The 12150-nt window shown below is 38.4% G+C and overlaps 1 protein-coding gene across 4 annotated transcripts in view; it reads right to left on the bottom strand.

Moving 5' to 3' along the window:
* MACO1 (macoilin 1) overlaps positions 1 to 12150 on the bottom strand; it is a 51609-nt gene that overhangs the window by 18601 nt on the left and 20858 nt on the right. For 3 of the 4 annotated variants that reach the window (XM_037017850.2, XM_037017845.2, XM_037017846.2), the window contains 2 exons: positions 10326 to 10504; positions 8665 to 9166 (listed from right to left, as the gene is read on the bottom strand). The exons of the other annotated variant lie outside the window; for it this stretch is intronic. In XM_037017850.2, the coding sequence (XP_036873745.1) occupies positions 8665 to 9166; positions 10326 to 10504 (681 nt within the window). The remainder of the gene's footprint in view (positions 1 to 8664; positions 9167 to 10325; positions 10505 to 12150) is intronic. 4 annotated transcript variants of the gene reach the window in all.

Below are 12150 nucleotides of genomic sequence, written 5' to 3'. Positions count from 1 at the left end.
TGGGCCTGCAATCCCCCATGGCACAACTGGCTGTCCCATTTGGAAGGGCATGCTCCCCAACTCCTGGGCCAGGCGCAGTACTGAATACAAACGATGCCCACCCCAGCCTGTGCCCTGTGTGCATCCGGGTCTGCAAAGGCTCCACTAGAGCAGGAGGAGATCAAGGGCAATGGTCATTGACAGTTCATTTTTCTGTGTCTCTTGTTTCAACTCTGTTACACACTTGTCAAGAAAGTGAAATGTACCTTATGAGAGAGAAGTTGTCATTCTTCCCATAAAAGAAGAAACCAAAACTTACTTTAACTCTGAGAATCCCAGCTGGCTAGAAAAAAAGGTCTAAGAGATTCCCCAGAGATTTACACAGACTGAAGTATACTCACGCTGTTCAAAGTATGCAAACAACCAGTTTCTAAATGACAGTGCAGCATTTAAAGACTGCAGTTCCTTTTCCTTGTACTACCTCGCCTTGAGGGAATCCACCACTAGTCCCCTTAGCTGGAAATCTCAGTTCATTATATGCCAGCAGGGGTACTGACTCAGAATTTAATACAAAGTTTTATAGTATTTCCTTTTGAATTTTAGGGAGGAAACTTTCCAGGTGTCTAACTAGAAATCCCTGTTTTGTTAGAATAAACTCTCAGTACTAAACATAAAAATGTTTCCAATGTGGACTCCCCCCACCCAAATAATTTGTGTTGCTTAATAATTTATTTATCCATACAACTTAGGTAATTATCTCCTTTGGTCACTTGGAGATGAGGACATTTGTTAAATTGCTGGCTTAAACTCATGAAGGCCCAATTTCTTATGTGCTACACGGCTGTCCAGTCACAAAACAGCCTGTTTAAGTATAAAATTACTGTGTTTTTATTAGCACATTTATATCCCAGAGTATTAGTTTTGAATCACTGCAATGATTAAAATTAACTCCACTGTATTATAAATTAATATACAGTGTTAACCAAGTAAAACCTTTAGGTAACTTAAATATCATGAGCATGGCAGAAAATGAAAATATATCAGGTCTGACAATGTATATGTGTTCAGAAACAATGCTAGACAAGCATGAAAACATGTTTCCACAGAGGCAGAAAACAAATACACTAAACTTACTGAACATAAATATGGTCTACTACTTATTTTTTCCACTTAATAATTCCCAAATAACTTAGTAGCAGCTATGTACAACATATTTAATCTTATCTAGCTAGAACCTTTAAGTGTCCAGTTTTCATAATCTTCTAAAATTTTTTACCTTTTTACTAACTTTTACCTCTCAGCTAGACATGATACTGTTACAAATAAATTATTATAAGCACCGTATAAGGCCCTCACTGGTAGCCACCACGGGAGGGTGTCCAGCACGTCATTTTGCAGGAGCAGTTTGTCAGTGCTGTGGCATACAGGTGGCACACACAGGGAAAGCAGCCATGGAGAGGCCCCAGAGCCCAAATCACTCTCTTCCAAGGTCAGATTTTCTTCTGCAAACTATGACTGACACACGGCAAAATGTCTTCAAATGCAAAAGGGAACAAACAACTGTTCCATTCTCCCTTTAGCACCAGAGATGATGTAAAAGCAGGCGATGTGTTTCTAACCTGGGAAGTCTCCTTGGAGGGGAGGCTGGAACAGAGAAACATGGGATCTGAGCTCTCTGTCCAGCTACCACAAAGACAGAGAAAAGGCCCGGGATTGATGAATAAGACAGGCAAACTGACATTTCTTCCAAGTTCTTGGCTGAGATGTGGCTTGTGCCTAGATTCCTTGGCCCTGAAACACAAGTCAACCCACTGCCAGAGCAAATGGCATTTTTGACAGCAGTCCCTCAGTTTTCTCCCCTTGTCCCTTGTAACTTCCAGAAATTCTTAAACTTTCTGCACAGCCTTGGAAAAAAGCACTAACATTACTAAATTAAAAAACTTCCTGGGAAATACCAAGGGAAGGGGCTTAGAGTGGAAGGTCTATTTTTAGAATAAAATGAGGAACTTCCTCCTTAAAAACAACAAATAGTCTGACACTGGATGCCTGGTTCTTGGCCTGGTAACATTTCTAATGTAACATTTCAGGTTTTCTACTTCAATGCCTTTGAACTGCAGGGCAACTCAACTTTGAGTTGCGACGCACTGCACTTCAATGAAATTACTGAGGTCCATCTTTTACTTCCCCACTTTCTAGTATTTTCCCTCCACAAGGGAATTTCAATTTAACTACTTACTGAGTATCTACTCTGTGCCAAGCATTGTGTACTATGGTGGTCAGTAGAACAGGAGGTCCCTGCCTTCACTGAGCTTACCTTCTGTTATGGGTATAATAAGCCTGTGTGAAAATTCAAACTATATAGAAATAGACAATGTAGAAAGTAACATTCCCTATAATCAACTACAACTGACCACTTGGTAATACTATTTCAAATGATTTTCTGTGTATATATCAGAACCATACCCACCTACATTTTGAAATGTGTTCATGCTACATAATCTGTTCTGATACTTCCTCCCCTTTAACAATCAATCTCGAGGTATTTCTGTTACTTTCTTTTAAGATGAGCTTCCACCTTTCAGGGGAACCCCTTGTAGCCTTTCCCACTTAAAGTAAAGTGATTCCCCACACAGGACTCTTCAAAGCTCTGGGGAGGTCTGGAATGGTCCGTCTACAAAAGGCCATCTTTCTCTGGGGTTCCTCCCAGGGAAGGCTAATAGGCTCCACCTCCTGAATTGACTGCTCTGTCTTGTTTCTTCCCCACTGTCAGGTGTCGGTTTGGGATTCTATTTTTCCTTTGAGCCTATAATCTTGGGTTCCAGGTTCTGAATCTTTTCCACCACTTTCTGTTGCAACCTGGAGCCATCAAGTTCCTCCCTTGTCCTTGGCCCTGGAGCTAGGAGCCAGCCAACTAACCCTGGCTCCTAACCCTGATCCAGGCCAGTACCTGGGCAGCTCACTCCCATCTCCCCTCAGGCCTCCCCTCACCGTCCCACAAAGGGCAAGGAAAGATGGAGAGTTCTAAGAAGAAGAATGGTGCCTCTTTGTTCTTCTGGTAAATAGCACTAGCCTCCAATTTTCCTTGTTGCTTTGAAATGCTTCTCTAAAATGACAAAATATGAGTTTTTTGAATTCTCTTTTCATTTTGCTCTTTTTCAGTTTTTAACACCAAATTACATTAAAATCCACTGATCGTTAAAAATCATTATCTTAAAATATGGCCCTAGCTTTTCAAAGGATATATAAGTTTTAATTGTGTGCAAACATCTTAAAATGTGGGGAAATGAAAAACAGGAAATCCTATAAACTGTCTCTGTCATTTTTTCCCCAAACAGTTAAGACCACAGTAAGGAGACTTATGTAAAGCAGAAGTTACACACAACCTCAAATGCTGGTATCTAAGACAAGAGTAAATTCAGATGTACAGAAGACTGTGAACTGCTGGTCAAACCACATTTGGGCAATCTATGCCACCAGCAAGTCCAGTCCAAAGGGAAAGCTGGCTGTTTTTAGGTTCTGCTACCTTCATCTCCCTTTTTAAGAGAAACCTAAAATCATACATAAATACAAGGTGTATAGGGCTCAAAAGTGAAGTGAAGAACAATGACATTTTGCTCACCCACCAAATATTCATATCACAGCTACTAAAACACAATTCTAATTAATGTACTCATCGATGGACTAGAACATTATATAGCCTTTTTATAAAATATGTTGTCACCAATCTAAATGCCCTAAAAATATTTCTCTAAGACCCAGATCTTAGAGATATGTAGGTTCCTGGGTATGAGTATAAGTAAATGAGTTAAAGTTTCTTAAAGTGCTTCTTTATCATTCCTCTCCCCATCCTTCCCCTCCAAGACAGGGCCACTGCTTGTTTAGAAATTATTGGAAAATCCCAATAAAGATTTTCTTTTTTTCCACCCAGGCTTCCAAGTCTCCAAATAAGCAGAATAGTATGAACAAAGTTATACTGATAACATTACAGTGTGCCTAAAATAACTAAATACCTTTATAGAGAGGAATAAAAGAGTATTTAATATATTACAACTTTCCCCAGATTTCCATTTTCCCCTGAAGAAAAGCCTCTCCCAGCCTCCATGGCTTCACACTTTCTTGGAACATGCTATTCCCCAGGCCTTCCAAGCAATCAGTGGGGCCTCTCCTCAGGCTAAATTGATGGTTACATTCCTGGTCTTAAGCCTTCTGATTCAGGGCTCCTAAATCTGCAGCTGTCAAGGGAAACTTACCCTAGAATTAACCCTAAAGGGCAAATTCCTTGCTGGGTGGCTCTAGACAGCCTGAACCAGACTAACTCCCAAACTAGCCTAACTAGAGTTGAATTCCCAGAGACTCCATAAGCTTTCAAGAATACAAGCAGAAGGCCTGCTTTGTTCAGAGATAAGCACACCCTTGTGTCTTTTGAAAGTGAGAATTTAAAAACACTTAGAACAGCGTTTCTCTAGAAGAAAGGAAATAAATGACTTCTGAATAATTCATGAACTAATAATAAAAAAATTCTGAAATTCTAAGAATTTTTTTCTATAGATTTTAGCCATGAGAGCCTAAAATCTAGCTCTGGTGCCAATCCTTGAGCCAACTTTAGCTGCATATACATTTAAAACAAACAGAAAGGCAAACATAAAGCAGGTTGATAAACTTCTTTTAAGCAGCATGGTATAATGGAAAGGCAAAGTCAAGAAACTTCAGTTCTGGTCTTGGTACAGCCACTCTAGCTGGGTCACTTGGGCGACCCATTCAATCTTCTAGGGCTCGTTTACTTCACTGATAAAGACAGGGTTGGGGAGGCTGGTCTAGATGTCTCATAGAGCCCTTGTAGTTCCAAAAAAAGAGTCGTCATTCCAAATTCTACTCAGTTCTGCAAAATGCACCTCTATGAGGCAATCCGTCACAATAATTGCACCACACATTATTCACCTATGTTAAAGAGTTGATGTCTTATTAAGAATAAACACTAAAAATAAAAGCATGAATCTTCTCTTAGGTACCAAAAAAAAAAAAAAGGAATAGAAATAAACTAAGAAGAGACTTTTGCTTCACCATTTCTACAGAATATGGACTGCTTTACATTTTGTACTCAAAAGTTTCAAATTCTCTCCCTTAACCAGGAAACTGAAACAAATAACAATCACCACGAAGAAATCCCACAGTCCAGGGCTGTATCTGAGAGGGAGCCTTGTGCCAAGTGCATACAAAAACTGTTGGCTCTTCTGCTTGCAGGCCCCCCAACACCACAGGAAAGGGACTCCGGTGTCCCACCCTGGTCTGCCAGATCTTGAAGGGACAGCTGACTCATCACACAGCCCTACTATGGAATATTCCACATCAAGGGAAAAGAAGGGGTAGGCTAAATGGGGAAAATGATTTGGATACAATTTAAGTGAAAAGAGCAGGACACAAAAACTATATAATCACTATGGCCACAACTATATAAGGTTAGTTGATGAAAAGAAAATACAACAAAATTTTAATAGTGATTGTGTCCTAGTAGTGGTGGAATTATTTTCCCCTTTTTTCTACTGAGATTTTCTATATTTTCACACAGAAAATATTTTTAAATTGACTCCTGAAGAAAAAATTTAAGCGAATTTCATTCTAATTTACAGGATTCCTTTTTAGCTCAGCACTTAGTTAATAATTGGTCTTCCTCATTGCTTTCCCATTTTTTGTCTAGAATTTTTCCTATGTCAGAATTAAAAATATTTTTGGCTACCAGCATAAGTCTGTTTCTAAGTATCTTGGGTAAAGAATTTAGAAATCAAACTGGCAGAAATTGAGTCATTTTGTAGGATGTGCATTTCTACCAAAAGAGGACTTTGGACTTGCTTTAGCAAGTTCCCAAACTTTTCCTGGGAACGCAACACTTAGGTTCAAGTTCTCCACCTTCCCCTATATTCCTTAACGATCAGCACACTTTTCTGTAAAGGGCTAGACAGTAAACATCTCTGGCTTTGTAGGCCACATGGGTCTCTGTCACAGCCACTCAACTCTGTCACAGCAGCCATAGATGTAAATGAATGAGCATGGGTGTGCTCCAAGAGAATTTTTTTACAAAAACAGGCAAGGGCCAGATTTGGCCTGTGTGTAGTTGTGTGCCAACCTGTGGTATACAGCACACTAGAGAACATCCATGGAGGTTGGAGAGAGAAAAGACCAAAGGACTGCTTTCTCCTTCACAGCGAATGGCCATTAAACCTTGTTTTGATAGCCATACCAATCTATAAGAATTCTCTGAAAATGGTGTTAACTAACGAATTTTCCCCCAAAAGCTAATGAATTGGTTCCTCAAATATAGTTCTCAACCACCGTACTGAGATAGACATCGTTGTAGAATGTGTCACAATTAATTTACTATTAATAATACAGTACTGGCTTTCAAATGATTTTTTTTAAAAACGTTTTTAAAAGGGTAGATCAATCTTTTCCCTACAGCCAGCCCGGACTTGCACATAATCCTGGGTGTGTCTGCAATAGCAAAAGGCTCATTCATACACTGTCAAGCCCATGGATGGCCCATCAGGAGGAATTTGAGAGACCAGAGTCCAGCCATCTCCACTTACAGATAACAAACCCACTCTGCAGTTAACAACTCAAACATGTCAGGTTTGCACAGTCTGGACAGTTACAGTCTTATGAATATTCACCAAAACATACATGAAGTCAAACAAGAGAAAATAAGAGCCAACAAGGGCAAGAGGAAGTGTGATAAGGCCTCCTACAACTGAACTGGATAATTTGCACTGACAGATACTCTTCTTTTTATAAACTTTCATTGCGGTTCATCATAGAGAAATCTGAAAATGTACTAAAAGAAAAAAAAAGCCTCAATACAGTCATGGGGCAGTAACTACTGTTATCATTTTAGTTCCTTTCCTTTCAAATCCTTTTCCTGTATGTATTAGAAAAAAAGATGTTTTTAATAAAATGTAACTTTCTTCATGAAATATTGTTACAAGCCCTTCCCCTATATTGTTGACTATGGCTCAAAAATATAATTTGCAATGTCTGCATTGTAAGTCCACCAAATGGATGGACCATAATTTATTTAAATTTCTCCCCCATTGTTAGATATTTAGAAGTCATTTTCTATATTATCTTAAGAGCTGAAAATAATCCTGTGGAAGCTTATAAAACTATTTAAATATAATATATTCTGTTTCTGTATTTGACAGCAGGTATATTCCCTAAAACAGAGTATTACTCTTGAGGACCTTCAGATCAAGGCACATCAGATTACACATTAGTGACCATGGGAAAAGGCATGCGCCCCAGGAGCAGGCACAGGGACACTGGACCCACATATTGGAAAATTGGCTATCGTGTCCTTGAACTTCTTTAGTAAAGGCAGATCAGGTAGTAGAGTCAACCAACATGACACCTGGGGCCTAAGTGAGATGGTATCTCAAGATGAGCTTGACTGCACCCAACAAAGGAAAATTGTTTTAACTCGACTGCTGTCATTAAAATTATGTAAGAAAAAGGATGATGAAAGTGTGTGACAGATGTTTCATTTATAGCACATAGTAAATTTGTGGGATATTCCCTTTGAAATAGAATGTCAATTGATTTGTCTTTCTCCTATAGGCATCCAGAGAAGGGTTCTCTGCGGAGTGTTTTCTCGGAAGGCATGATGGGTAGAATGTTATAACCAAGATGCCAGCCAGCCTACTCTCAGCAACAGCACAAATTGCTTCCAAAAGTGGCCAGCTATGAAACCTCTAGAGCCTTTGGCAGCAGAATCCAAATCTATTTCCCTTAATCTACCTGCCAATCAGAAAATTAAAACAAATTAATAATCTAGTTCATATAATTTATAACACTGCAACCCTCCCTCTTAGAATGAACTGACTGCTCTTAAGCAAGCCAAAGGAAGACGAATATAAAATGACTCAGTGGAGGGAGGGAGTTTACAACTGCCCTCTTGAGTTACACATATAAAACAGTTCCAGTTCAGATCCTCGTTTCCAAACTGAAAGATAGGAGGTAAAAGGTATGTGTATTCAATAAAATATATAAAATACAGGAAAATTAAGTCTGAGCCAGTGAATATAATACAATAATGTTATTCTTTTACTTAAAGATGAGGAAAGGAACATTTCTGATTAAAATCCACATCTAACATTGAATTTACCTATGGAATTTTTAGAAAGAGACTACTTTACAAACCCAACTTTCCCAGTTACTTGACAGATAATGCACATTTTAAATGGAAAAACAAAAACAATCACAAGTGGTAAGAACAACTTTTTCCACCACACCCTCCCCCGCTTTTGTATTTCTCTGACAAAGAGATGAGCATGGACAAGACACAACTCTTCTTTTTGTGTCTACCCCACAAGAACTTCGGATATGCAAACGGAAAGGGCAAGGACTAAATGCCTCTCAGTACCTCTAGAAACATGTACATGTGTCAAATGCGGAAATTAATCACTGTCATCTGTTTCTCAGAACCTTGAAAAGAGCTGGAATCAGTGCCTAGGACAACAGCCCTGGGTGGCCAGCAAACCCATGAAATAAGCACTCAACTGTCAAATGCCTCGGAGTTCACAGTCACAGCTCTTGGTCACAAACAATTCCTACAGGCCTGTATCAAAGAGGGTGTTTTTCAAAGCCAAAGTCAAGTTTATTGTAAAGTATTGGTAAGCACACAGCAGGCACACTTACCTTACCAGAGCATCTGGTTTGCTCAGCTGGTTATTTGGAATACAGTTTTCCATTAAGTCCTTGTGTGTACTCGGGCTCTTGCTAGTGCATTTCTGTTTCTTCTCATTTTTACTAGATGAGGAAGGAATGCTCCCATTTGTGGTGCTGTGACTTCGAGGTGAGGAATTCACAACTCCACTAGCATTTTTGTAATTTTTTGAGGAAGCAGTACATGAGTCCTCTTTCAAGAGATTTTCTGTACTTCCCACAAGATCATTATTCAATCTTTTACTATTGATATGGTTTTCCATATACTCAATTTCTTGTATTTTAGAGTCTACAGGTTGTAGTATATTGTTGTTATTTATTCCAAGGTTGTGTTTTTTAGCATCCTTGTCCTTTTCTTTCCCTTTTTCTCGGTATTCTATCTCTGGCAAAGTTGTTGAGAGTTTTTTGTTGGCTGGGATACCTCCGTTGTGGTGTATAAGGATCGAGGAATCCATATCAGGCAATCCTTTGGCTGCTACAATACCAAAAACAAACCAACAAACAAAAAAACCCACACTGGAATATTAGTTGTATAAAAACACAGAATAGATTGATTCAACAAACTGCATGACCTACGTTTAGAAACTCACTACATTAATTTGCAAACTAATTGAGAAGAAATAACCACACCACATTATGCTAACTTCAAGAATTAAATCCTAATAAATTTGAGAAGTTGCACATATAGAAAATTGTCATTATTTATCAATACCAAGACATGAAAGTTTTGGCCTTGAAAATAAGATGAGGATTTTATAATTGAGTCTTCATTTATCAGTCAAATTGAACTTATCTATCACTGGGGTGACAGGACACAGGTCATGCTCCTAAGAGGCCATATTTTAAAAGATGCTTGGGTCAAACAAACTGTTAATAACTTTACTAAAAAGAAAGAGATTAAATGAAACAAAAGAAAAGGTGTGTTATTAGGATATAGGACGTCTATCCTTTTTCTTGATGCTAGTGTTGAAGAAATAAAAAGTGTATCATTTACTAGGCCACTTGTGAAGAATTTTCTGCATCAGGTCTACACATTCTGATTTGTCAGTCTGCTTGAAGAGTTATGTTTGCACCACACCAGAGAATAAGATTTTGGCATATATGAGCTAAAAGCATGACCCCAAACTTCCAACTCTCAAACCAAACAAAATTGGTATTGCTGTCAATGCATCTCCCGGATTGGTTATATGCTCATCAGACAGAACCTATTAGAAAAGGTTCAATTCTGTATGTCTACATCTCTCTCCTGCTTATACTATACTTTAGTTCTTGGCTTGCTTCAATTATAAACTCACATAGTTAAATGTACTATTTTGCTACTGAGAATAAATATTTTAAACTATTTATAACAAAGTATTAAAATATAAGCTATAAAAAAATATAAAAACAGTAAAATACAATAAACCTATTTAAAATCACATGATCTTCAGAAACTAAGTAGAAAACATCACCCACACTATATTTCATGACCACAAAAAGCAATGGCTCTGAAGAGTACCACCAGAAAACAGGAAAATCCTGGGTAATGTTCCAAAGTCCTAGCTACTTTTCTGGGGGAAAAAGAATTCTGACAGACAAAATAATGACTAATAATGACTAACCCATTGAGTGACCACTTTGGTGTAAAAACCTACCTTCCTCGGCTTCTTTTTCTTGCTTCTGTAGCATCTGTTGCTCTGGGGGCAGGGCTTGTTGAAGAAGCTGCATGTAAAATTCGTTCTCTTTTTGCACTTCCTTTTGCTTCCTTAACCGCATTTTGTAGCTTACATAACTTTTGAAGCCAAAGCCCAAAGTTACCACAGGGTACCCAATACTAGAAAGAAGACAATCCAGCCAGTAATTGCAAGTTAAAAACAAACACCAAAGGCATCAAGTATATGAGGACACCTGTGACTGAAATTAAGAAATTCTAGATGATGATGGGAGTTGAACATTCAGTAAACACATAAATAAATGTGACATCTGCTGTGGAAGTCAAAGGCAGTCAGCATGTAAAACAAACCCCTGGGGATAGCAGGACTGCTAGTCCACAAGAGGCTGCCCATCAGACCTCGGCATTTTAACTCCAAAGTTACCACAGTGACTACTGGATGCAGTAGCTAATTTAATGTCTTTGATTAATGTTGAGCTGTTTTGTGCATTATTAGAACTTGGACATCTGCATGCTTTTAAGAACTAACAGGATAGAAGTTCAACCATTGTGGAAAGCATATATATGGAGGTTCCTCAAAAAACTAAAAATAGAAATACCATTTGACACAGGAATTCCACTCCTAGGAATTTACCCAAAGAAAACAAGATCTCTGATTCAAAAAGACATATGCACCCCTATGTTTACTGTGGCACTATTTACAATAGCCAAGATATGGAAGCAACCTAAGTGTACATCAGTAGATGAATGGATAAAGAAGATGTGGTACATATACACAATGGAATATTACTCAGCCATAAGAAGAAAACAAATCCTCCCATTTGCAACAACATGGATGGAGCTAGAGGGGATTATGCTCAGTGAAATAAGCCTGGTGGAGAAAGACAAGTATCAAATGATTTCACTCATTTGTGGAGTATAACAACAAAGCAAAACTGAAGGAACAAAACAGCAGCAGACTCACAGACTCCAAGAAGGGACTAGCAGTTACCAAAGGGAAAGGGATTGAGGAGGGTGGATGGGGCAGGAGGGAGAAGGGGATTAAGGGGCATTATAATTAGCACACAGAATATAGGTAGGTCACAGGGAAGGCAGTACAGCACAGAGAAGACAAGTAGTGATTCTATAGGATCTTACTACACTGATGGACAGTGACTGCAATGGGGTGGGGTAGGGGGGACTTCATAATATGCGTGAATGTTGAAACCACAATGTTGCTCACGTGAAACTCTCATAAAATATTGTATATCAATGATACCTTAATAAAAAAATATATCAAAAGGACTTCATTTGGACATGATATTGTACATAAAAAACCCTAAAAACTCCACTCCAAAACTATTAGAGCTAATATCGGAATTCAGCAAAGTTGCAGGATACAAAATTAACACACAGAAATCTGTGGCTTTCCTATACACTAACAATAAACTAATAGAAAGAGAAATCAGGAAGACAATTCCATTCACAATAGCATCAAAAAGAATAAAATACCTAGGAATAAACCTAACCAAGGAAGTGAAAGACCTATACCCTGAAAACTGTAAGACACTCTTAAGAGAAATTAAAGAGGACACTAACAAATGGAAACTCATCCCATGCTCTTGGCTAGGAAGAATTAATATCGTCAAAATGGCCATCCTGCCCAAAGCAATATACAGATTTGATGTAATCCCTATCAAATTACCAACAGCTTTCTTCAATGAACTGGAACAAATAGTTCAAAAATTCATATGGAAACACCAAAGACCCTGAATAGCTAAAGCAATCCTGAGAAGGAAGAATAAAGTGGGGGAGATTATGCTCCCCAA

The sequence above is a fragment of the Manis javanica genome, chromosome 4, assembly GCF_040802235.1.
Source record: "Manis javanica isolate MJ-LG chromosome 4, MJ_LKY, whole genome shotgun sequence".
Taxonomy (NCBI): Eukaryota; Metazoa; Chordata; class Mammalia; order Pholidota; family Manidae; genus Manis; species Manis javanica.
Note: the sequence above shows the minus strand (reverse complement) of the source record. Positions and strands in the feature narration are given on the sequence as shown.